The following is a 24,946-nucleotide window of genomic DNA, read 5'->3' as shown; positions in this document are numbered from 1 at the left end:
TTGGATGCTAGCCCCTTGGTACTGTGTTTGACACACACACACACACACACACACACACACACACACACACACACACACACACACACACACACACACACACACACACACACACACACACACACACACACACCGCGGCATCAAAGTGTGGACTTCTCATCCTGACGTGATAGTTGTGCACAGAAGGACGTCTATCTGGTCTGATCTGAATAGATCTTCTTAAAAGCACAGACAGAATGCGAAAGAGGTTTATTAAGTGACGTTTGCCCGACTGAATTTTAAATAATGCTGAGTGACAAGACAAAAGAGCTTGTTTGTGAGTTGCGGGTTGACAGACAGGAAAGGAGGGATCCTCCACTCGCTGTTCAGACAGGTGAACCTGACAGCTCCGATAAAAAGGAATTCAGCGGGACAGAGCGGGGACATGCGTGACTGCACTCACAGGTACGTGTCACAAAAACACAAGCACGCACACACACACACACACACACACACACACACACACACACACACACACACACACACACACACACACACACACATATATAACTCTGCCGCAGTCTGCAAAAACTTCAGTGCCTCAGCATGTGTGTGTGTGTGTGTGTGTGTGTGTGTGTGTTGGCAGACAGTGATGCTCCTTCCTGCAGCTAAGCCTCCTGAAGGAAAAAAAGACAGACTCTCCATCCTATTTATAGTAACCCAGCAAGACACCAGGAGACTTTCTCTACACAACAACACCCCTGCTGGCAACTTGCAAGAAGTTGTAATTGGGTTTACGAGTGCGTGTTCCTGATTAGGAACGTGTGTGTGTGTGTGTGTGTGTGTATTCCCCGAGCACGCACGTGTTCCCAACATCTGTATGTCTGTCTTTTGTGCGTCTGTGATCGTTTCCTCAAATGTGGTCTCCGGGTTTTTTTTTATCTGTATGTAAACAGGACAGGTCCCGGAGGATGTCCACCCACCACATCACTAATCCTACCCACCAGAAGAAAAAGAGAAATTATATTTTCCTTTCCGTTTCAGGCTCTTGAGAGGGTTTTTCGTCTTTTTTTTTTTTTTTCAGAGATCTCTCCTGTTTCTCACATATCCTCCCACTGTTTTGCTCCCATTTGTATTAATACTGCAGCTGTCTGCTGCGCTGTGGTTCAGCAGCGCGTCTGATCAGCTAAGAGGGATTTCAGCACAAATGTGAGCTGACCCCAAACATCATATCTACACACAGGCTGGCCAAACCTTCCACAAGACTACCTTTGTTTGATGCAAATGCGTGGAAGAAGGATCAACATGAATAACCTTAGTTTGCCTTTCAGAATTCAGTGTCTAGTTTTCTATACACCTATAGGACTGTGAGCTGAAGATATGGCTTTATTTCCTGGGTTCTGGTGTAGACATCGGATATCCAGGCCATGGCTTCCTCTTGTATGGAATCTGATTAGCAACTTGAGAAGCGGGACTGCAGTTGGAGTTGAGAGACGACGTGCGGATTGTTTCACAAGTAGCCGCTTTACAAGCTGCTTTTAGACCAATTACAGTTCGATCAATGCGTTTCGCCTCTTTTAGTCACTCCACGCAGACAAAAAATGGAAACCAGGAGGCCTCAGATCCCAAAATCTTCTCCCTTTGCCGACAGAATCTACACGTGAATGTAGAATCTGTCGATAGAGATTTCCTCTGAGCAGATTTTCTAGTGGGAAATGAACATTCGCCACGAGGCAAACGTTGATAACTCCTGGCTGTGAGAGATAAGTCGACTCTGCCGTCAGCCTAATGAAAAAACAGTTTTAATCAAACCGCTCTGCTCTATTTATGAATAACAATCACAGGGAAACTATAAAACACAGTGGCCGTGACATTTAAAGGTTGTTGATGTTGTGCCTCACCCCCAGCAGCTCTGACGTTCTCTTCAGAGCTTCTTTGTCCACGTGGATGCGATGGCTCTCCATGGCTGAAACAAACCACAAACTCAAAGTTTATTTTGGTTATTTAGGGATATTTCTTCAAGAAAATGGCGCCGCATACGGCTGACAACTAAAAAAGGTTCATGGTTCCCACCTGCCAGAACGGAGATCATGTTCAGCTCCATGTCGGAGTACAGCTCCCACAGCGCTTGGCTCTAGGCACACAAGGAGTCGGTCAGGTAATGTGTTGCCTGTCTATACTGTGTGTACAGGTGTGTGTGTGTGTGCATCAACTAACCTGTAGTTTAAAGCAGAGCTCCATGTTAAGCCAGTAGAGCGAATAGAGACCTGAGATGACCTGAGAGACCTGAGAGAGTGAGACACAGACGTGTTCCTGGAGTTCAGGCCTATCAGACAATTTAACCAAACCAGCTCCAAGGACTTGTTCTTCAGGTCACCCTGACATCTTATAAGAGGGGATTTGACCTACTTGGATCCAGTAAACCTTCACTAACCTTCTTGGTTCCCAGGCTGGGTGTCGCATGAGGTCTTTTGCCGTGTTTGCAGAGAAGGTCCGGGTAAGAGGAGGAGGGATTTGCAGGATCCAGTAGCCACCCCGACACCTGTGGGTCCTGGATGTGACAGCCTGCCACTAGAGAGAGAGAGAGAGAGAGAGAGAGAGAGAGAGAGAGAGAGAGAGAGAGGACAGCTCGTTAGGATGTTGAGCAGTATTCAATATTCAATATGTGTGTGTGTGTGTGTGTGTGTGTGTGTGTGTGTGTGTGTGTGTGTGTGTGTGTGTGTGTGTGTGATCTACCTTGTTTCCAGCTGAGCTCTGGTCTGTAAAACTGCAGAGCTGTACGAAGCAAATCCTTGGCTTTATAGCACACCACCAGTTGAGCTCTCGATAGCACCTGTAGCAGCATATCTCTACAGAACACACACACACACACACACACACACACACACACACACTTATGTACTCCTGTTTTAAAAATAAAATCAGTATGAAACTCTAAGCTTCTTTTTGTTGGAAGCAAACACATACAACACACACACACACACACACACACACACACACACACACACACACACACAGAGACCTGGTAAAGAGCTCCTGGCTCTGGTGTGTGTGTTGCTGGGCCCATGCAGGTGTGTGCTCTAGTTTTAAGTAGACCAGACTGTCGCTCGGCTCGAGCGAGTCCTCCGGCGTGCTGCCGGCAGGATTGTTCTTCATCAGCACGAGGAGGCCACACACTTCCGGAGCGAGCTTCTTCATCGCGGACCAGAGAGGGAAATGAACGTGAGCAAACGGTGAATACAGCAGACGAGCCACAAGAGCCAACGCTTCACAGACACTCTGCTCACCTGTTCTGGGTCTAACTGAGTCGTTCCATCTCGGTACACCAAGGTGAGCACCAGCGCCTCGGTCTTCCCCGCCCTCTCGAGAGTTCGCATTTTCTCGTCTGCGTTCATCTTCCCAGAATCCTTCACTCTGGGGTCAGAAGTCAGGGTTGCGGTCAGAGAGCCAGCTTTAGATTGGTTCTGGGGCTCGTTACCACCGGCCTCCTCGTGAGATATCTTTGGCCCGTTTATTTCCCGGTCAGGCCCACATTTGGCCCGCTTGCGCTTGAGTGGTTTACCAGTTACAGACGATGGGGTCCGTTTGGAAGCATTCCTAGCCGATTCATGGCATCTGTCTTCCACCTTTCTCTGCCGAATTTGTTGAGTTTTCTTTGGGGCATATGAGTCTTTGTGCATCCCTGACATCATTCCTGATTTATGTGAAGGACTGACTTCCGTCTGTGGCTCTGGCGGTTCCGCTGGTGGTTCAGGAATACAAGTCTTGGACCTGGCTCCTTCCCTTGCCTTCTCTTGAGAAGATTGAGGTGCTTCCCATTTTGGATGCCGCCTGGTTAGGCAGATTTTAGGAGGAGGGACAGCATACTGGCGCTGAGGTACTTCATGCCTCCTCTTTAAGGAGGAGGAGGGGATCAGGGGAGGACGACGTGAACGAGTCAGGGAAGTAAGGAGCTGGCTGTTTTCCATCTCTTTGCTTGGTTTTGTGGCAGGTGAAGCCAAGTCCTGTACTGAGGAGGAGTTTTGTCCAGCAGCAAAAGTGCTCGCTAGGCCCAGCACCCCGCTGAAGCTTCTTCCTCTGACGTTCCCATTAGCGGCCTGCAGAAAAGCAGCAGTCAAATGTTGTGGTTGCACATAATTAGCACAGAAATGAATTCATGTCTTATCTAATCGAGAGAGCGAAAGCTGAGAAAGTAAACAGGTGAGCAATACAAATGAAGCAGACGGGACAGTGTGAAGTGGGAGCATGAGAAACAAGATGGACAAGTTTGAGTCCCGTCTCCCAAAAGTACACCCTCACCTCCCTGTAAACCGCCCCAGCAGCTTAAAAACACCTCCATTATTCATACCTGGAACTCCCATCTCTGTTTGTGCAGAAGCGCCGAGCGTGTGCACAAGGTAAGAGTTGAGAAGCTGTGTGACTTGTGTGAGTTTATGGATGCACAGGATTCTGTATGTCAGCAGCGAGCCGAGGGATGGAGGAATTCCTATGATTCAGCTCCCCGAGGAGAGTCTTCCTCATTTGGATGTAAACACAACCCGTTTTCCTGCTGACAAAGTCATGAACCCCCCCCCCCCCCCCCCCAGGGTGCTGTGCTACAGGATATAGATAGAAAACAGAGGCCGGCCATGGCCCACAGCCCAGTACTGGGTGCAGGAGAGAGGGAGGGAGTGAATGAGTGGAGAGAGAGAGAGAGAGAGAGAGAGAGAGAGAATGGATTGGTGTGTTTGCTGCTGATTGTAGCACTAAAGGTAAACCCTCTTTCTATCCCTCTTCTCCTTCTCCATCTTTCTATCCTCTCCCACATTTCTCCCCCTGCATCCTTCCTCTATCGCTCTCTCCCACACCTTCCCTCCATCTCTCCAGCTCCCTTTACAGTCTTTTGTCTCTGCCGCTCTCTCTTCTTTTCTGCCAATATGTATCGTGGGCTCCTTTGTCAGGATTTTTTCTTACTTTTTTTTACTTTACTTGACGACTCATTGGGGAGCTATCACTTGTCAGCCTGGCTGCAATACTGCCGCCGGCACCCAGTTCCACACGAGTCAGATTGCTTTCTATGTGCATCGGGGGAAATAGAAGCCTAATCCCTTTGAAAGCAGCTATTTTTAAATTTCAGAACTTTTTTTTTGGTGTTTCTGCTGTGTACACACACTGTTGCCTCTGCTTACAGGGATTATAGAAGTGGGAGACGGATGGAAAAAAAAAAGGGAAACATAAGGATTTCTGAACTAAAAGATAAGTCAACTAAATATAAGCAAGCGAGGCAAACTTTTTTCTTTTTTCCCCCCCAATTAAAGTGTCTGAATTTTACTCAAGAACTTTACTTAATGCCTCATATTGCTGCCTTTATGTCTCTGAGGCGTCACTGCTTGATGTTTAAAGTACAGCAGTCATGTACTAGTACACACTCACTTGGTCGAGAGAGGGAGCTCTGAACCTTGACCTTTTGGTCCTGCACTCCTGGGACAACGTTGGCGTGGAACGACTTCCTGTACCTGAGTCCTCTAGAGGAGGATGAGACGAGAGCATTTCTATCACGTCATCACTTTTCAGACACATCCTCCATCAATAACCCCCCCCCCCGCTCTCTTATGTAAGCACGTGTTTGACGCTTACACAGACCTCAGCAGTGTGTGACAGGACAAGGACATTTTTGTTACGACACAACAACTTGTGTTTGTAGATGCGCGTGAGTCGACTCAGCGTTGCCTCAGCAGCTGAGACTCAAGCTTTCCTTCCTGCGGCTGTAACGTGAGCCGCCGCACAGCATCCCTCCTCGTCAGCGCTGTCGTCGTCACTCCGATGAAAGGAAGATGGCGGAAAGCCACCGGCATCTGTTTTGACACAACTTCAAACCCTTTTTGCCCCTCCGGCGCTGTTTCTGTCTCAGCTAGCAACTGGCATCAAAAAAAAAAAAAGTCTCCACAATTTGAAGGACAGCTCTGTAGACTCTAAAGCTGTAGTAGTACGTTTTCTGGTAACATTCATTAATCTGCTCCTTATTAATATGACACAGCCCCAACACTCTGACAAGAAGCATTCTAACGCTGTAATCAGGGAGCATTAACAGTCCTTGAGTTGTTTAAAGAAACCCAGAAGCTCAGGGAATTCTTAGTGCGACAAGTTGACAACAAAAATAAAACATGCTGTTTGTATTGGAGCGCATGGACTCCAACAGTTATGCACCTAAATAGAAAAGTATTCTAGCGCACTCTAGTGGTGATTAACAGAACTATACATGTGGTACAAAGGTGACATTCAGTATAAACTTGCTCTTTCTACTATTTTCTGAAATATTCTAAAAGCTAAAACTACTTTCTACCATCTCAGCCACCTCAGATACTCTCTGGCAGAGTAGTATTACATTACAACAATAAGGAAACCAGTGATGGTGATACTGGCAAACTGAATATAAATACTACAGGAACAATTCTAAAATGATCACCTTGTAGAAACCAAGAATAGCATCAGTAACCATGCCCTGACCTGTAGCTGTGCTCCCATTCTCGCTGTCCACAGGTGGCATCTCAGACCCACGTCGGTCCGCCCCCCTCTCTTGTGGCTCAGTGTCTCCTGCAGGTACCTCAGAGACCGCTCTATCGTCTGTCTGGACATCAGAACAATGCTGCTGCTCCGTCTCCATCTCCTCTTCGGTGCTCGCGTCCGTTCTTTCCTCCGTGCTTCTCTCCGGGTTCTCGGCGGTGGGCTCGCACTGCATCGGTGGGTTTTCTGTGGGGAGCTCCTCTGCTGCTTCAGTCACAGTGTGACTCACATCCTGAGGGGTTTCAGCTTGGCTCACCTTGTCTTGTCCCCTTTCTATAGATACCGAGATTGTTTGGGGACTGCCAGTATGAGAAATCTCTTCATCCTCAATGCTAGGTGGATGTTCAGGTGTGTTAACTCTGTACTCAAAGTCAATATCCTCCTTCTGCCCAGACTTTGCAACCTCAGAATAACAATAGAAGCTTTTGTCCAAATCACTTGTAAGCATGACGTTCAAATTCCTCTCTAAACTGGTGCTCTCATACGTTACTCCATCCTGCATTTCATGTCTTCTGCCTTCTGCTGTACCTGCCTGCATCATATTTTCTGAATCCACTACTTGCCGTCCCTCTTCCTCTGACTGTCGATACAGTATGCCTCCATCTTGTGCTCCTCTAATGGCCTCTTCAGTAGGGTTGAACAGAGGAAGCCTCCACTGTGCTTGGCTGTCCAAAGCTACAGTGTTCAGCTTCTCTCTGGGGATACTCCAGCTACCTCTGTTTCCTTTCTGTGCATCTGACGCGTAATCGCCCGTCTCTTCGCTTGTTTTAAGGCCAGGAGAAGCTCTGTAACAAGCCAATGCATGCCCCTCTCTGTGGGCACTACGGCGCACGCTTGTGGGGATCAAAACCTCATCAGGATCCTCCTCGCCTGGAGAAAGATTGTGGATGAAAGGCGGCCTGGTTTCTTCAGTTGAGCTATGAAAGAAAAAGATAAGAGTGCCAAATTTATAATGCATGCTTTTCACTCACAAAACCATTAATACATGCTAAACTTCACACTGCTTTCCAAGTTATATGCATACATAAATGAACACTTTTTCTTCGCGACGTACTTTCTCCATGGTGTAGCCAGTTCACAGATTCTCTCTGGTATTTGGAGGGACAGGGAGGTGCATCTGTTTCTATGGGAGGAAGATGCTTCCCTCTCCTCCCGCTGAGTGAATGACAGAGTCTGACTGGACTGGAGAGCGGCGGGGTCGGAGGACTTTCTGCGGGACTGAATCTGTGAGCCCCGATAACGAGACGGCTGCCTTTGGAGTGAGGAATCCCGGCAGGAGGAGGTCTGGGCTGACGGGGAGCGGTCAGGCGTCTGCGAGTACCGATAACAGGCCGAGGTCTGGGAGCTCTGCCGCTGGGCGGAGGCGTCGTGGTGAGAAGTGGGAGAGGAGGACGCCTGGAGACTGGACCACGGCCTGAGCCACGAAAGGGATTTACACTCGCATGAAGTACATTTAAGATTATATTATGGCATCAGTATATAAATCACGTCTCATTTAGAAACATTAACTCATGACTATTACATTCAAAATCTAATGTGAGGTCCTTCTGCCATGTTTGAACTATTAAACTGCTGCAGATTACACCGCAGGACAAGATGCTTCTGCACCAATCGGCTCACGTTAACGACCACAGTAGAGATACTAAGCTAATAAAATGGATACTAGTGCACGTTGTTTTATATCGGTGTGTTGCTGCTGCTGCTGCTGCTTAATCCGACGTACCGGTCCGTCTCTCTGCTCTCCTCCTGACTCATGCTCCAGCTGCTCTGAGCCCACGGCTCCCTCTGGCTGCCGTTACTCCTCTCCACTAATACATACCAAACAAAAGGAGATCTGACCTGTAAATTCTACATCACGTCTCAGTATTTAACACGACACATACAGCACGCGCCCAAGTCTGTTTCTTTGTCACGACGTACTGCAACAAGCTTAAGTAAGATACTCTATGCTTGCACCCTGACTGACTTTGATGGTAGGAGTAGTTGTGGTTGCGTCTGGCTACATGTAGACTCTGGGCCCGCAGAACAGCCAGGATCTTCTGGGCCGCCTGGGACAGAGGTCCCGAGTACAAGCTGCTGCTAGACTGCTCCATCTCTCCCCTGTCAGAACGCCAGCTACTCTCTCTGTACCTGAAGGACAGCCGACTCTTCAACTGTCAACGGCCTAAACGGGACAAAGGGGGGGAAGAGTTGGGTCAGTTACACACAGATCTGGTTTAAACTGGTCTCAAAAACACACATCACCCTCCAGAAATAGACTTCAATCGTCTGAAACAAAACAAAACTTTCACAATCAAACCTCCACAAAGACAACATTTTACTTTATTTATCTGATGACAAAAAGAAAACAAGGACATGTATTTACAGGACATCACAGGACACTAAATTCTCTGATTAGTTTATGTAAAAATTGTTTGGAATGAACACGTTTTAATCTCAATCATCATATGCAGCATTTCTCATATACAACCACACTTTTGTCCCAAAAATGAAGACTCAAGGGAGTGATCTCCGTCTCCTGCACAAACCCAGTGACGGTGCAGATTTTGAGGAAGTCCAGACTTGTAGAAACTGGGCCAGGGCCAGGCTTACTTAGTAAACCTCCTCCACTGAAAGCAGCGTACTTATCAGACATCGTCAAGCTTTATAACGCAGGTTGACTCCTTTAGCACGGAAACTGTACGTTGAAGTTGAGCCGTCTATAAGCGCCGCTCGTTCCTTCTGGCAGGCCTCACTGTTGCCCTCTCTTCGCAGTCATTTTGCCCTCCAGATCTTCCACTACTTTCTTCAGCAGCCGGGCATCCAAGTGGAAGTAGACGTACAACTCCCTCTCCCGCCTCAGGAGGGCGTTGCGCTCCAGCTGAGAGCGCTTGACTTTAACCTCCGACATGATCTCTTGCATTACGTGCTGCAAACTCTGCAGCTGAGACTCTGCTTCCACGAGCTTCACCGTCAGCTCCTGCAGAGACACGGGGAGAGAAATGAACAAAGGAACACAAACCAGTAGGCCCACATACGAATCAAACATAACTAGTTATGCAAATAAGGCAATTTATCAAGATACTTTAGTCCCGACATTGTGATATTTGAGAAAAATGTGCAAAAGAAAAACCATATGGTGCTACCAGCTTCCCTCACCAATAGTGATGTCATTTAAAATTGAACTGACTCACATTAAGGACTGCTTCTGAAAGGCTGACTGAGGTGACTGTGCAAGAAACCAAAAGGAAACCAACCCACCTGTGCATTGGGGCAAAGCAGCTCCTGGTCAGTGATCCCAGGACCTACCTGCGGCCCTAAGATCAGCTGCTGGAGCTCTGTGTGCGTCGCCGCGTGGAGCGCCTCACAGTCGGCGTAAAGACGAGCGGCCGTGTAGTCCTGCTGGCGGCCGGCACCAGCGAGAGCGTCTCGGGTCACCTGGAGGTTGCCCGCGAGGTCGCGAGCGGCGTGGTCCAGCGCTTCATACGTCCGAAAAGGCTCCGATCGACCACGGTCTGAGTCGTGGTCGAGGATCTGGAGCAGCCTGAGCAGAGAGGTGCGGACTGGATTACACTCCAAAGCTTTTAAGTAAGGACAAAGAGGGTCACGGGCACAAAGCAAGCAACATAGCACCACAGTATACAGTACAGCTAGGCTCTGCAGCTGCAGAAGCCCCGAATATTCCCTGCTTATTACTACCGAAACTCCAGAGCCAATGGTATTTGGGACAGCCCCAGTCTACAGTCCAGCTCGAGTCTTCTTACCTGCTGAAGGCTGCATCCTTGCAGCTGATGATAGGGTTAGGCCTGGGGTTGATAGCCAGGTCAGGGTGTGCCAGGGACTCAATTCTGAAGGTTGCCGCTTCGCCTTCCTTTACAAGTCTGCTATTTACGTCTTCCAACTGTTGAAGACACGTCCTCCACCTCCTCAACTCCATCTCCTGACCCAGGAGCACCAGGTCAAAGGACGCCTTTTGGCGGAGTAGGTAGTCTCTAATCTAAAAGGGCAAAAGTACAATTTGTTTTAATGTGGCTGCTGATTCATATTTCCACAAAAAGCAAATGGGATGAAATGGGTGATATCGCTAACTAACCTGATCCTGTCTGGAGGTGTAGTAGTTCTGCCTGGCTAGCTGCAGATCCAGGTCTCCCCTCACTACCGGCACATTGAGCAGCCTGGCTGACTCTCTCAGGGCAGCAGGTACCGGTCCATGCAGCAGAGCCTCCAGCTCAGCCTCCACCGCCTGCAGCTCCTTCCTGGACACGACCTCGCGGACATGCAGCGACGAGGACATGGAGATGCTCTGGTGGAGTGAAGAGATAGTTAGGAAGGAGAGCTTGAGACGGGAACCGAATAGCAACAACTGAACACACTGTGAGAGCTGCGATACTGTTTGCAGGAAATAATAAATCTCACAATTTACGTCTGCTTGCTCTACCTTGGTATGAGAGGACTTCTCAGAGAGCCAATCCAGTCCAGCCATGACGCTCTTCTCCTCTGCCATGGCCTGCATCAGCTGGTGCTGGGCCACAATATGTGACCACTGAAGTCTGGCCATCTCTGTCCTCCTGCCATCCACCATTTGCTCCTCGCTCCCTCTCCCCTTGTCTTCATTCCCTTTGTCCTCTCCCTCTTCACAAGAACTGAGGTCGAGGAGCTGGAAGCGCTCGGAGCAAGAAGTCTCAACAATGTCAGAGATGCCCTGGAAGAAATGCTTCTGGGTGAAGACAGCCAGTGTTTTCGTGTTGAGCTCCTCCTGGTGCAGGTAGGGATCCAAGGGCAGCTGAGAGAGGAGGACAGCGGGGCTTTTGGGGATAGAAGGGTTTAGTGAGGTCACAGGGTCTGGCTGAACCGGGAGATATGAAGCAAGCGTTCTCACCTCATCCGTTAGGTTTTGTAAGAGAGCGTTTGTGTCAGCATTCTCAGCGCCAATGGAAGCACTGGTCTCTTTTAGCTTATATGCAGCGCTCTCCAGCTCCGCAGTAAGTCGGAGGTCAACATCTGCACGGGTGGTGGCCGCCACCTGCAACCGGTTATACCGCCGTTGCTTCAGGTCTTTTTCTTTACGCAGTGCCTGGAGCTCTGCCTCCAAGTCCTCCACGGACACATCCCCCTCGGCTGCAAACACGGAGGATGAAGAAGAGGGCCCCAAGATGTTTGCACCGCTCCCATCCAAAGGTCCGATGGTTTTAAGGACCTCGCCCAAGGCCGCTTCGTCCAGACACGGCTTGCCGGACTTCCGTAGCTCCCGAAAGGCACGTGCCTCCTCCGCGGTGAGGACGTTGCTCTGGTTGAGGGTCCGACAGACAAAGCGCAAGAAGTGAAGGTTCTCCGGGGCGCAGTCAAACAGCCAGTCGAAGTCGGAGGCCTTCAGTGATGCTGCACCGGGATAACCTAGACGGCCCAAGGCCTCCACAAACTGGCCACCGTTTAACATGTTGGTTCAGCGATCTGTGCTATTCAGTCACAAAGCAGCACAATGTGGATTGTGGAGGATGAGGTGAAGACCAATACAAAGAGAGTGAGAGTATATAAAGCACAGCATATTCAGGGATAATCCAGACACTCGGAAATCAATGATATCAGCTACATAGAGCCACAGCCACATCTGCTCTTTTTGTTGGTTTCAGTCAATCCAATTGTTATAAAACACCCTACTGAACTCTGTTAAGACACTGGAATCATTTCCTAACATGCAACATAGTGAGAGAAACACAAACCACACAAAATAAACAGCAGCAGATCAAATGAATGACACCTCAGAACACATTTGCTCTCATCTTCAATAAGGTTATAATGATTTTATAGACACCGTTATTCTGGAAAATGTAGTTTGTGGTGCTGTTGGATTGTATTGAGTTTCTAATGTATTGACCACTCCATTCAAATTGATTTGATATAAATATTAGAAGAAAACACCACTCAGTCAGTAAAACACAACATAATTCAACAGGACCATAATAATAGCCTCCTTTTTTAGTCAAAAATGTCCCATCACATTAGCTCGACAGTGACATTTATTTCTCCATAGATTATGTCACCACTAAAGGAAGTAAACAAAACATTACAGGGAACAGTTACTTTGTACTTTCTTAATACAGAACTATGGGGACTGTAAAACGTTTTATTAAATGCTTACCTATTTTAATATGAACATTTAGACTAAGTATGCAGTTGCCTAATGTAGGAAAAAAAACTGATCAGGATATTCCTCTTTAAAACTTTAATAGTTATGATGAACACGACGACTTGAGTGTATTGATATCTCTCTATTATAAATGGTAGGAATAAACAGTTAAATATCATAACAACATTAAACAGTTATCCGTGGGTTTTTTGCAAATACATGCTGATGTGTTAATTCTAACTGAGATGACGTAACGCTGTCCCGTCTTGTGTGTTGCATGCAAACAGGTCCGTCACCACAGTTAGCTTTACATAAGTTAGCTATCTTAAGTTAGCTAGCTAACTAGCCCGCTACCGTTAAACGCTAGAAAGTAGGTACAGTTAGCCTGCTAACTGCCATGGCTCGTGTCGAAAGCAATGTATTCGTATATTATCTTAGCAAAAAAAAAAGTTAAATTAGTGAAACAACTATCACTCCGATACTTACAATGTTATTCAGAAACCCCGTTTTGTTGGCGTCCAGTCTTGGGCGTTTGTCCGCTCGCGCCAAACATCTAAACTGACGTAGGGACGACGTGACGTGCTCCGTCATTACGCTAAAAGCAGCGTTGAACTCCCAACCAATCAGGGTTAAGGGTTGAAGCATGGTTCCCGCCTTCTTTTGTCTCGGAGCGTTCAAGGCAACCCACCCATCCTCATGTTACTCTGTGCTCAGGGACTTCACGACTTCTTCCATTTCTTTGTGGATAACGAGAACTGGTGAGTCCTATAGAGACCTTTAAATGTAAAATAACGTGCTCAAACGAACTAGATTAACTGCTAATGTGTAGGAGAGGTGGCATCAGTAAACATATGGGCACGTTCACGTCCCACTCGTGACTTTGTAATTGTATACTCTTTGCTCTTTAAAACTATTAACTCGTGTTGTCTTACTTGCAGTTATATTTATATCATCTCATAGTAGACATGTACTCACTGTCACGTGCATAACTCGTATTAAGAAGCATTGAATCGTTGTTTTCCAGAGAGAAACCATTTCAAACAAATGATGTCAAATGTGGTTGAGTTGTATTATAATCAAATAATTGGACTTCCTTCTTCCTGTCTTTTAAATGTGTGTGCTCGTGTGTATGTGCAGGTGAATAGCTACATTCCTCTTTAATTACAGCTTTGCATTGCAGATTTTGACTGCACTTCAACAATGCACATACAATTGTTATAACACAGCTCACTTCACTTTGTGCTGCTTTAATAAGCACCTGTATTGAGTTATGTTTGTGCAAATGTTCTCACCTTTCTAAGTAGGCCTTGATGACAAAGTGATTGTAACTTTCACTTGAATCCACTTATTTAGTAAGCGGTTAGTACACCTAAATGTGTTGTGGTGCACAGCATCGCCGCAACTAATGCTTCTTCCTGTCAGTTTAATTCTCGAACATCTGCTCCGTCTCCCACAGCTGCCCCGAAACAAAGAATCATGGTCCGAGCTAAGAAGTGGACCCTGACCAAGTACTTCGACGGCTTCCCGAAGGACAGCGACTTTGAGCTCAAGGTGGAGGAGCTCCCAGCGCCCAGAGATGGGGGTAAGATCTTCTTTTTTTATGGAAGAGGAAAAGGTCTGTTATGGTGTAGAGTACTCTTGTTTTATTTGCACTGGCGTCTCCCTTTTTTTGTTTCAGAGGTGCTTTTGGAAGCGGTGTTTCTCACCGTCGACCCATACATGAGGCGAGTGAAGAGCAGGAATGCGTCAGGATTATTGTTGCTCTCTTGAACAAGTCATTCGTGGAGCCACAAATGCATTTATAACGTATCTACTGTTTGTCTTTACAGGCCGTTTAGCAGGGTTCGCATGAATGAAGGCGATGTCATGATTGGAACTCAAGTGGCCAAGTAAAGAACACACACACACACAGGAATGTCTTTACCGTGCGTACACTGATGTTTACTTAAAACAAAAACCCGTCCTGCACCTGCTATTAATTACCAAAAGCCTTTGAGTCACCGTGACTGAAAAGCAAAAGCAGGCCGATTGAAGTGTTCTTGGCGGAGTGTTCAGACGCTCCAATCTGTTTCAGTGGGAACGTTTTTTGATGATAAACATGAATCTCTCCAAACTGTTCAAAGAACCTCAAAGGGGTCCGTTTGAAACGCACGTGTTTCGTATTTTCTTAACTTCGTCATGAGCCAAAAGGGAAACAATCCACATCTGCCACATGGTTTCGACATCATACTGTTGTCTAGAATACCACGACATCCATCTGTGTGGCTTTAGCCAGCGTTGGTAGCAGCTTTAAATGAGCTCGCTGATTGGACTGACGTTGGGATTTGTTTTGTGTGTTTGTCCTGTAGAGTGATTCAAAGCAACAATCCAGCGTTTCCCGTTGGGAGCCATGTCGTTGGTCGCTGTGGCTGGAGAAGCCACGCGGTCTGTGACGGGAAGGACCTCGTTCCCATCATGGCCGACTGGCCAAAGGACGTCTCCTTGTCCCTGGCTCTGGGTGGCATCGGCATGCCCGGGTAGGACAGATGTTAGGTGGCCTCTGTAGGTAGAGATTGAGGGCAGAGGAGTTGTATCTGACATCTGTAGACAATTAATTGTTTTTTCCAGCTGTAACAACAGTGACGGACAGGAAGCTGTCTGAGCTGCTTGATACCTAAAAGTAGAAGGTTGTTTTGGGCTAATCTCATGTTTATACTACTATGCAGAAAAGGGAATACCTAACCCTTCCTGAGTAAATGTTGAATGAGAGAAAAGTTTTTCCATTTCCCTGCTTATGTTGAAGGGACAGAGTTGTTTCTCTCAGCAGAGCAGAGCAGCTGACTTCTGTCTTTCTTTGAGTAAATAAACAAGCGAAGCTCCAGATGTTTTGTCCTGCCGGCGAGATGAAGTCATCGTACGAACACTGATACCCTCGGTGTGGAAAGAGGCTCATTTGGGGTTAACTCTCGTTTCCTCTGCAGACTGACGGCACTGTACGGGATCGAAGAGGTCTTGGGGCTCCAGAAGGGCGAGACCCTGCTGGTGAATGCTGCAGCGGGGGCAGTGGGCTCCATGGTGGGCCAGCTGGCCAAGCTCAAGGGCTGTAAGGTGGTGGGCTCAGCGGGCTCCGACGCCAAAGTGGCTTTCCTCAAAGAACTGGGCTTCGACGAGGCCTTCAACTACAAGACTGTTGGTTCCCTGGAGGAGGCCCTGAAGAAGGCTTCTCCAGACGGATACGACTGCTTCTTCGAAAATGTAAGCACATGTGGTGGAGCTCCACGCCCGTAAAGTGTCCTTGAGCAAGAATAAATAAAATAAATAAATGAAATAAATAAATTAAATAATTTAATTTAATTTAATTTAATATAACACATTAAATATCAAATAAATAAAATAAATAAAAATTAAGCAGTAATGCGAGCTGGCTTATAAGGGATCAACATTTCTTCTCTATTTATTTTGGGGCCAGAGCCATACATGCTTTAAAAGTGATCAGTGTGGGCTAAATGTGTAAACTTTATCATTGCTCTTATTTTAAGTAGTTTAACTGACAATTGTTTTTTATTTTATTTTAGGTTGGAGGCCCGTTTTCAAGTGTTGCCATACAACAGATGAAGGACTTTGGAAGAATAGCCGTGTGTGGAGCTATTTCCACATACAATGACACCACGCCCCAGACAGGTGTGGAACATCCCGACTTAACCTTTTAATGTTTATTTGTCTGATTTAACTTGATACATGCTTGTGTGGGAAAAAAAATACATTCAAATGCAGTTTAAAACTGCTAAGTTCTTAACCCTTTTACAACTTCACATGTTCAGATGATTTTAATGTATTTCTCCACTAGAGGGCGACGTTGTGTTACTGAAATGTTGGAGTAGATCAACAGACCTTTGTCTTTGTCAGAATTGTTTCCTTGGACTACCATTGAAAGTTTGTCTGTCTGTCTATCTCTCTCTCTTTCTCTCTCTCTCTCTCTCTCTCTCTCTCTCTCTCTCAGGCCCATACCCCCACCTCACCATGATCTTCAAGCAGCTTAAGATGGAGGGCTTCTTGCAGTCCAGGTGGCAGCACAAGCACCCCGAGTCCCTCAAGAGGCTGATGGGATGGTTGAAAGAGGTTAGTGACTGAAAGCATTGTATTCTGACGTTGGGCTCTGTTTTGGTCCTGCTTCAGCTTAATCTCTGTGGTTTTATTCCTTCTGCAGGGCAAACTGCAGTGTCGGGAGCACATCACCACGGGCTTTGAAAACATGCCAGCTGCTTTCATGGGGTTGCTGCAGGGAGAAAACATCGGCAAGGCTATTGTCGCAGTCTGATGTGGATCAACGGAGAAGAATCAGTATTATTATTAATAACCTACACGTAGTTACAGAATTCATACATGAAGGACTTAGCCATAGAGACTAATAACTAACCCGTTGTTTTCTAATGAACACGAACAATGTGATTTATAATGTTTAGCATTAGTTCAGGAGTTATTGTTAGACGGTCCCATTCATACTGTAATATTCCGATGGTTTTATGAAGCTGGATGTGTGGATCTGATGCTGATACATTTGTACATTATTCACTAAAACAAAATGTACCACGTGCTTTGCATTTAGTGACAGCTTTTGTATAGTAAATAAAGTTTGGGGCTTTCTTTCAAATGTTCTGTTGGCATCTTTTCATATTTTCACCATCTGAATCTGGTATTAATTCATGCATGTCATGTATTTACAGCCTGTGGAGTTTGCATTCCTACAAGGGTGTGCGTATTTTATACTGACCCAGTAATGAAAAGGCATGTGTCCGTTAGATAGACCAATCCCAAAATTATACTTCCCAGTAATGGTGTTGCCCCAGTGACCACAATGGTGTTATTGTGAAGCTGTTACTGCAAAGTGGACACGATTTACTGCAAGAAGAAATCCTTTAAATCTAGTTTCTGGAAATCGGAAAGTATCAAAATGTTGGGTTCAGTTTTTGTTTTCTTTTAGAGAAACAACTCGATGACGTAATAACGGCATGTCACTTACGGGACGCTGGTGTGTAATACTACACGGCAATTGAGCTGCGCAGACTCAGTCGTTTACGGTAAACCAAGAATTTGTCAAGTCATTGTGACTTGAAATAATACTTAACTTTTTTTTCTCTGCAAGTATTGAAATAATATGTTTTAGTGAATACATATATACACAGAACAAAGTGTCATACAAGACAATGTAGGCCTAATTGTTTATTAAAATACTAGTAATCATCGCCAAGTGTAAAGTCAGCTTTTTCTCTAACGGATGTTCATCCAAACGATTCAAATATAAAATGACTATATCAATTCACCGAGAGACAGCATATTTTACATGAGTAAATTCACACACCATCTATTTAGGCTGCTGGATGGAAAAACCCCGTCAATACCGAAAAATATGACGTTACTGACAACCTTCAAAATAAAGGTTTTTATTAGAAAACGCTTTCAAATGCATAATACAGAAACAAAACAAATAGGATATTAATTGTGGAATCTGTACGAAATAAAAATGCAATTAAAGCACATTTCACAGCCACAGCATAAACCCATTGGCGTAACAATTACAACAGCTTTTATTTTACTGATTTCCGCTGTGGTTCGGAGTGAGGTTGAGTAGCTTGATGCAGTTGCCATATAAAGCGCGGCGTCTCGTTCTCCTCGACTGACTTCTCAAACTTGGTTACTTTTAGATCACCTCGAGATACGCTCACAAAATGTCCAACACTATTCTGGAACCGACAAATTTGGTAAGTTGTATTTCTTTCATTTTGCAACGTCTATCGGTGACCGTTGTTGAAAGCCGCCATTGTAAGACGTTGATGATGTTTTCCACTAACGGTCGATTCTTCGCTTCCACCGACCACACCGGGCAGTCCCGCGTGTGTCCGCGTGACACGTTCTCCACATTAGGAGTTTATTTTCTATTTTTCTAGCATGTGTCGTTGGTGGAGAGTTGGATAAATATGACTTAATACCCAGAGTAAAGCTATAGGCTCCGATTTCCCCCTGAATGCTACATGAATGGGTGATTTAACATGAAACCCTCTATCTGCCACCACACGGGTGTGTTACAGATGACTTTACCCACAAAGCACCAGTGTTACGCTGCCCTTGGCAACGCTGGTTCACCAGATTGCCTCGGGGCGTTTAACGTTTAGTCGCGTGCCATCCACAGTAGGCCGCATTCAGTTGGTGAAAACTGGGATTTACGTCAGTTTGCGTTCTTTATAACCATTCTGAAACCATAATTACGTAGTTTACGCATGAGTTTAAAAGCTGTTGCGCACAGTCGTGGCTTTATATAGGACCGTGAATTTGATAATTTGATTTGTGTTGGTACCTGTCATGGCCACTCTTTGGGCCTGCATTGTCTTTAAATGTAGCTGACTGCTAGCTCTAAATGGAGACTGTCTAACAATCTAATCAAGTCATTAAAAAACATAATCATAATTCTACCTCTGGTGTTAAAGGCTATGGGACAGGGGAAGAACTAAAGGAAGGGCATCAATGGATCTTCCATAATGCACAGTATTGTGCAAAATGTCTATTTTTAATACAGACTAAAAGTGAAAGGTGTGTGTGTGTGTGTGTGTGTGTGTGTGTGTGTGTGTGTGTGTGTGTGTGTGTGTGTGTGTGTGTGTGTGTGTGTGTGTGTGTGTGTGTGTGTGGATAGAATGACCTGCAGTGTTTTGTGTATCTAAGTCACACATACTGAAAGTGAAAGCGTTCTGATTTTATAATGATTGATATGTTTGTTTTGCAGTGATATAACTGACTTCAGGGTTAGTTAATACGTCACAGCTTGATCATCTTCTGTTTGTTTTATTTTCTGTAGGCTGAGTTCAAGCAGATGCTGAAGGATGCTGGAGACAAGCTGGTTGTGGTGGACTTCACAGCCACCTGGTGTGGCCCCTGTAAAATGATCGCCCCTAAATTTCATGTAAGTGGACAATTTGGCCATTCAGGTATTGTTAAAACCACAGTTGAATGGTTGGAAAAGATCATGTTTGTTGTTTTCAGACTCTAATGAATTTGTCTTAAGGGAGGAGAACACTTGATTTTTTACTAATCCTTTTTAATCTGGAATCATTTCAAGCCAGTAAAAGAGTGTGTTGGTCACTTTTCATAAGTCTGGATTTCAGAACATGACAGCAGGCGTCCTGCACGTTCATTTTGATCATTAATGCTCATCGATCGACTCTCTTTCAGGGCCTGGCCTCACAGCCTGAGAACAAGAACGTGGTTTTCATGAAGGTGGACGTGGATGAAGCTGATGTAAGTGTCTTCTGTTTTTATTTCACTTGTCATGTTTTAAGTCTGTTTTAAAACCAGTTGGTTTACTACAGCCGCTGTAAGTACAAAGACCCTCGTGTGTCCAAAATATCAACAAACCATCTTTTGGGAGTCATAAAGGAATGTCTGGTGTTGTGAGAGAAGGATTACCACTTCATTAATTCTCAAAGCAATGTGGACTATTCATGAAATCCATTTCAGCCGGCTCATGTGACCGAAGTGCTACGTTGTTCTGTCCGTGCTCAAACATGATGAACAAAATCCTATTTAAAGTATCTTGACTCTGTATGGATTCACAACAGTTCTCTCGTGTCTCATCCCAGCAGCAGTGTTTCTGACTCCGCCCATCCATCTCACTGTTGTTCCTTTTTTTTTTTCTTTTTTTTTTCTTTTTTTGCTCTCTTCAGGACGTCAGTAAAGAATGCGAGGTCACCTGCATGCCCACTTTCCACTTCTACAAAAATGAGAAAAAGGTAAGCATGAAAATATACAGCAGAGCTGTAAACGGTTGCTCCGACACGGAGCAACAAGAAAGATGTCGGTCGCTGTGCCGTGTCATCGTTAACTCTCCTGTCTGCGTCGTCTTTCAGGTGGACGAGTTCTCCGGCGCCAACATGGACACGCTGCTCGCAAAACTGGATGCTTTGAGAACATAAAGTCCCGCCGACCAATCCACTGTCCCTCATCGTATCGACGCCACCGCCTCCCTCTGTACATGTATAAGAAACTCCAGTTACTAGTCGTGCAGCCATCAGATCCTCTATTCCACACAGGCTCCGGTCACGACTTCCACTCATCACGTGTTGGTGACGTCCTCTTCGTCCTGTTCAGCGTCTTGACTGGCTGAATAAAACCCGATGACCACTTTTAATTCTGTTTTATATGAGATTGGCTTTTGCTCCTGAACTTTCTTTTGTACGTTGTGTTCAACACGGTGGATTTAATAAATGACGATGAGTTCCAGGAACTGTGTCCTCTTCTTATTCACATTGTAAACACAACCTCCTGCTGAAAGTGCAAAGACTCTGATATTTAAAGGAACGGCGTTGACTGGTATTTTATGCTTTAATACAAATGTGAGAATAGTTTACACATATACATTGGGACAATCACATCAATAGTTTTTACACATCGTACAAGTATATAGCAGCATATGTTTAATACTGTCGAGTCTCTATATGAAAAAATACAGCTTTATTTTACAAAATGGTTCTTTGCCTTCTGCGGAGATGAGCATGAATGCTTTACAAGTGTGTCACTTTACTGTACAAGAATTCCCTTCATGAGACGATTCACACGGAGCCTTCAGAAGTGATAGTATCCCGGTTTCCTTTTCCTGCAGAGAGAAAGTGAACCAGGCTTAGTCTGTAGCTCCTTTTTACCAAACGGTCACAATACGACAAAGTAAATTAAACTATTACTAAAGGCTCATGATTGTGCTACAGATTCAAAACTCGATACTGTCTACTCCCTATCACCTTTATTACTCAACATTTAGGATCACAGGTTTTTTCCATTCCAAGTAAAGATGACTCACTACTGATTACCCAGAATGCTTTACATGCACACTAGTATCTCACTGGAGTTCACACTGGATAATGTTCCCTCTAATTTCTGTTTAACATTCTTCTGTGTCCAGCACCCAGTACTTATCGTGTGGACGTGCGTTCTTCTGTGTACCCTTAATAAGTTAAAAAAAAAAGAAACCTGTTTTGCAACTTGCATGAAAACAAGGAAGAGGTATGAAAACAATGTGTAGGTGTGTCTGCGGCCACTCCTGAATTTACATGCAGCCGCCATATAAAACGCCGCGTCTCGTCCTCTTTAGAGGGAGTCACAAACTTGGATACTTGGTGTTCACCTCGAGACACGCTCACAAGATGGCAAACACCATTAAAGAAGTGGCCGATTTGGTAAGTCGTATGTTGTTCATTTTGCAGCGTTCGTCGTTCTTGTAAGACGTAGTGTTAATCACAATCGGCTTTATTGGTCAGGTATGCGGACGTGTACAAGGAATTTGACTCCGGTTTACACGTTGCTCTTAACGTACAAACATAGAATATACAAATAAACAAGAAACGTATAAAAACAAGGACATTAAAGACACAGAGAAACTAAGCACAAACATTGGATTACTATCTACAATATATAAAGAACGATGAATTGGGGATATTAGTGCAGTTTGTCTGATTGAGTGTTCATGAGTGACGGCCAGTGGAGAGAAGCTGCTCCTGTCTGGTGGGTTTGGCGGACAGAGCGCTGAGGCTGTACTTCCGGAGCTGGAGCCGATCCTTCTGCTCTCGGGTCTCTCTGCGCGTGGGTCCACACCCTACTAGTTTCCCCCAAAACCCTGACCGACTGAAAGTGAAAGCTTTCAGATATAATGAATGGAATGGTTTGGTTTTGCATTTGACCACTGACCAAATAAATAACTGCAGCAAAAAGTTAAACAAATTGCATATCAACAATATATATATATATATATATATATATATATATATATATATATATATATATATATATATATATATATATATATATATATATATTTTAGTACTTCAGGTTAGTTAATACATCACAGCAGGGGAGTTTCTAGGATTCAAAGAAAGGGGGGGGGGGCTTAGCCCCAAGGGGAGGGGCATGTTTGTGCGCACAGCGCGCAGCAATTTTTTTTTTCGGGGCGCGGATATCCATTGTTTCAGACAGTTCATAGATTGTTTCAATCAGAAACAGTGTGATTTTGCTCTGTAGTTATGCTTGCATTCAGTATATGACAACACAAGAGACAGAATTTCAGGGTCATAGTGAAATTTGACAACACAAATATGAACTTTTCTCAAATAAAGAGAGAGAAATAATGTTCCTGCTTGTAAAGGAAAGACGGATAAACTAGCTTTCATATCCGCGTCACTCCCAAATCCTGATTCTTAAAGGGACCGCACACAATGGATGGAGAATGGACCTGACGGTGTCAACTTTTGAGTTGTTTTCTTGTTTTATTATGAGGAGAAGGGAACAAGATTTTGATCAACATTTACATCTATTTTATTGTCCGTGTAGTTTTTACATACCAGTGATATTTTATGCTCATTTGGACACTATCACTGAGATAAAGATGAACTAGTTCAGTGTCAAATATGCCATTAACTGATTATAAACAACATTCTATAGGGACTGATATTATTGTTTCGAAATACTAGAGAGATATATTAATGCAAAGAATAGAGAGATGTCGATAGTTATTTCTTGTATTTTGAATTCGCTCGTTCACTCTTGCTCACTGGAGACAGTTTCTAACAAAATAGCTAGCTAGCTAACTAGCTTAGTGTTAACATAGCCCATTACAATACTCCCTTTCATTTTCCTCAAGTAAACCTAAATGTAAGCAGGTAACAATCGTTAACAACTACAGATGGACACATTCTGTAACTACCTGCACTTACAATTTCACTCCGTGCATCATTTACTTTGAGCTAACGTTAATTAAACTCCTTGGCTATAATCCTGGCTGTCTTTGACGAGAGACGTTACTTGGCAGAGTGAGAAAGCCAGCGCAGCAGCCTCCCCAAGGTCCTAGTGCCCGAGAATAATAGTTCAGTATGATGATGGGCTGTTGGATTGTAATTTGAAGAGAAAACATACAAACCAGAACGCACGCACATATGTAGCATGTTATATATATATATATATATATATATATATATATATATATATATATATATATATATATATATATATACATACATACATAACTATATATATATATATATTTTTTTTTAAAGCCAATAATGCCAAATTGTTTGGGGGGGCTGAAGAACATTTTAGGGGGGCTTCAGTCCCCCTAAAATGTGCCTAACGACGCCCTTGCATCACAGCTTGATCATCTTCTGTTTGTTTAATTTTCTGTAGGCTGAGTTCAAGCAGATCCTGAAGGATGCTGGAGACAAGCTGGTTGTGGTGGACTTCACAGCCACCTGGTGTGGCCCCTGTAAAATGATCGGCCCTATATTTCATGTAAGTGTACAATTTGGCCATTCAGGTATTGTTAAAACCACAGTTGAGATCATGTTTGTTGTTTTCAGACTCTAATGAATTTGTCTTAAGGGAGGAGAACACTTGATTTTTTACTAATCCTTTTTAATCTGGAATCATTTCAAGCCAGTAAAAGAGTGTGTTGGTCACTTTTCATAATTCTGGATTTCAGAACATGACAGCAGGCGTCCTGCACGTTCATTTTGATCATTAATGCTCATCGATCGACTCTCTTTCAGGGCCTGGCCTCACAGCCTGAGAACAAGAACGTGGTTTTCTTGAAGGTGGACGTGGATGAAGCTGATGTAAGTGTCTTCTGTTTTTATTTCACTTGTCATGTTTTAAGTCTGACGCACCAGTTGGTTTTTCTACAACCGCCGTAAGTACAAAGACCCTCGCGTGTCCAAAATATCAACAAACCATCTTTTGGAGTTGTAAAGGATTTTTTTTTTTTTGGGGGGGGGGGGGGGGGGTCTCATCCCAGTCAGGAGGTAGCAGTGTTTCTGACTCCATCTTACTGTTGTTCCTTTTTTTCTCTTTTCAGGACGTCAGTAAAGAATGCAAAATCACATCCATGCCCACTTTCCACTTTTACAAAAATGGAAAAAAGGTAAGCATGAAAATGGGGGGGGGGGGGGTATTTAGGAGTATCTGTGGAATTCACCAGTTTTCTTGGATTTCAATTTTTTTTCCTTGTCTGAAAATGCTTTTAACGTGAATGAATTTGATCAGTGATCTATTTATTAAAGGTGCCGTCTTTAACTCTCCTGTCTTTCAGGTGGACGAGTTCTCCGGCGCTGACAAGCAAAAGCTGCTTGCAACACTGAACAAGTGGAGAACATAAAATCCCACCGACCAATCCACTGTCCCTCATCCTATCAACGCCACCGTCGATACGATGAACTTTCTTTTGTACGTTGTGTTCAACACGGTGGATCTAATAAATGACGATGAGTTCCAGGAACTGTGTCCTCTTCTTATTCACATTGTAAACACAACCTCCTG

The 24,946-nt window shown here is 44.7% G+C and overlaps 5 protein-coding genes across 5 annotated transcripts in view; 3 read left to right on the top strand and 2 right to left on the bottom strand.

Moving 5' to 3' along the window:
• Window positions 1–8,612, bottom strand: part of poln (polymerase (DNA directed) nu) — a 35,556-nt gene extending 26,944 nt beyond the window's left edge. Inside the window, 11 exon segments of the mRNA XM_068728140.1 lie at window positions 1,878–1,942; window positions 2,050–2,110; window positions 2,194–2,262; window positions 2,411–2,547; window positions 2,713–2,825; window positions 2,999–3,168; window positions 3,264–3,608; window positions 6,422–7,436; window positions 7,574–7,933; window positions 8,243–8,327; window positions 8,486–8,612. Of these exon segments, the coding sequence (XP_068584241.1) occupies window positions 1,878–1,942; window positions 2,050–2,110; window positions 2,194–2,262; window positions 2,411–2,547; window positions 2,713–2,825; window positions 2,999–3,168; window positions 3,264–3,608; window positions 6,422–7,436; window positions 7,574–7,933; window positions 8,243–8,327; window positions 8,486–8,612 (2,547 nt within the window).
• Window positions 8,613–8,821: 209 nt separating this feature from the next.
• Window positions 8,822–13,167, bottom strand: haus3 (HAUS augmin-like complex, subunit 3). Its single transcript, XM_068728237.1, has 6 exons — window positions 13,112–13,167; window positions 10,937–11,954; window positions 10,592–10,801; window positions 10,263–10,495; window positions 9,760–10,042; window positions 8,822–9,478 (listed from the first exon to the last, which is right to left on the bottom strand). The coding sequence occupies exons 2-6, from the start codon at window positions 11,933–11,935 to the stop codon at window positions 9,251–9,253; spliced, it is 1,953 nt and encodes a 650-aa protein (XP_068584338.1). The 5' UTR covers window positions 11,936–11,954; window positions 13,112–13,167; the 3' UTR covers window positions 8,822–9,250.
• Window positions 13,168–13,303: 136 nt separating this feature from the next.
• Window positions 13,304–17,255, top strand: LOC137885892 (prostaglandin reductase 1-like). The gene is made up of 9 exons (XM_068728220.1): window positions 13,304–13,383; window positions 14,082–14,207; window positions 14,304–14,349; window positions 14,455–14,514; window positions 14,974–15,141; window positions 15,586–15,859; window positions 16,180–16,285; window positions 16,605–16,723; window positions 16,812–17,255. Exons 2-9 carry the CDS (start codon window positions 14,102–14,104, stop codon window positions 16,920–16,922), a joined length of 990 nt encoding a protein of 329 aa, XP_068584321.1. The 5' UTR covers window positions 13,304–13,383; window positions 14,082–14,101; the 3' UTR covers window positions 16,923–17,255.
• A 981-nt stretch (window positions 17,256–18,236) lies between these two features.
• LOC137885960 (thioredoxin-like) lies at window positions 18,237–20,872 on the top strand. Its single transcript, XM_068728327.1, has 5 exons — window positions 18,237–18,363; window positions 19,452–19,556; window positions 19,826–19,891; window positions 20,317–20,382; window positions 20,500–20,872. The coding sequence occupies exons 1-5, from the start codon at window positions 18,331–18,333 to the stop codon at window positions 20,563–20,565; spliced, it is 336 nt and encodes a 111-aa protein (XP_068584428.1). The 5' UTR covers window positions 18,237–18,330; the 3' UTR covers window positions 20,566–20,872.
• Window positions 20,873–21,617: 745 nt separating this feature from the next.
• On the top strand, window positions 21,618–24,905 carry LOC137885975 (thioredoxin-like). The gene is made up of 6 exons (XM_068728344.1): window positions 21,618–21,649; window positions 21,738–21,822; window positions 23,819–23,923; window positions 24,181–24,246; window positions 24,486–24,551; window positions 24,720–24,905. The coding sequence occupies exons 1-6, from the start codon at window positions 21,633–21,635 to the stop codon at window positions 24,783–24,785; spliced, it is 405 nt and encodes a 134-aa protein (XP_068584445.1). The 5' UTR covers window positions 21,618–21,632; the 3' UTR covers window positions 24,786–24,905.
• The last annotated feature ends 41 nt before the right edge of the window (window positions 24,906–24,946 follow it).

Source organism: Cebidichthys violaceus, unplaced genomic scaffold (genome assembly GCF_023349555.1).
Source record: "Cebidichthys violaceus isolate CVI_PGR_0920_01 unplaced genomic scaffold, fCebVio1.0.p SCAF_41, whole genome shotgun sequence".
NCBI classification, from domain to species: domain Eukaryota; kingdom Metazoa; phylum Chordata; class Actinopteri; order Perciformes; family Stichaeidae; genus Cebidichthys; species Cebidichthys violaceus.
The sequence above is the reverse complement of the archived record's forward strand: the minus strand, read 5'-3'. Positions and strand labels throughout refer to the sequence as shown.

Excerpts from the sequence above, each read along its gene's own strand:
- LOC137885975 (XM_068728344.1), top strand. Across the intron at positions 21,823-23,818 it reads TTAAAGAAGTGGCCGATTTG|GCTGAGTTCAAGCAGATCCT; the intron begins GTAAGTCGTATG and ends AATTTTCTGTAG. Across the intron at positions 23,924-24,180 it reads TGATCGGCCCTATATTTCAT|GGCCTGGCCTCACAGCCTGA; the intron begins GTAAGTGTACAA and ends ACTCTCTTTCAG.
- LOC137885892 (XM_068728220.1), top strand. The coding sequence starts at position 14,102 with ATGGTCCGAGCTAAGAAGTGGACCCTGACCAAGTACTTCGACGGCTTC. Across the intron at positions 14,515-14,973 it reads ATTGGAACTCAAGTGGCCAA|AGTGATTCAAAGCAACAATC; the intron begins GTAAAGAACACA and ends TTTGTCCTGTAG. Across the intron at positions 16,286-16,604 it reads TGACACCACGCCCCAGACAG|GCCCATACCCCCACCTCACC; the intron begins GTGTGGAACATC and ends TCTCTCTCTCAG.
- LOC137885960 (XM_068728327.1), top strand. The coding sequence starts at position 18,331 with ATGTCCAACACTATTCTGGAACCGACAAATTTG. Across the intron at positions 19,892-20,316 it reads TGGACGTGGATGAAGCTGAT|GACGTCAGTAAAGAATGCGA; the intron begins GTAAGTGTCTTC and ends TGCTCTCTTCAG. Across the intron at positions 20,383-20,499 it reads TCTACAAAAATGAGAAAAAG|GTGGACGAGTTCTCCGGCGC; the intron begins GTAAGCATGAAA and ends GTCGTCTTTCAG.
- haus3 (XM_068728237.1), bottom strand. The coding sequence starts at position 11,935 with ATGTTAAACGGTGGCCAGTTTGTGGAGGCCTTGGGCCGTCTAGGTTAT. Across the intron at positions 10,496-10,591 it reads ACACCTCCAGACAGGATCAG|ATTAGAGACTACCTACTCCG; the intron begins GTTAGTTAGCGA and ends TTGCCCTTTTAG. Across the intron at positions 9,479-9,759 it reads TGCTTTGCCCCAATGCACAG|GAGCTGACGGTGAAGCTCGT; the intron begins GTGGGTTGGTTT and ends GTGTCTCTGCAG.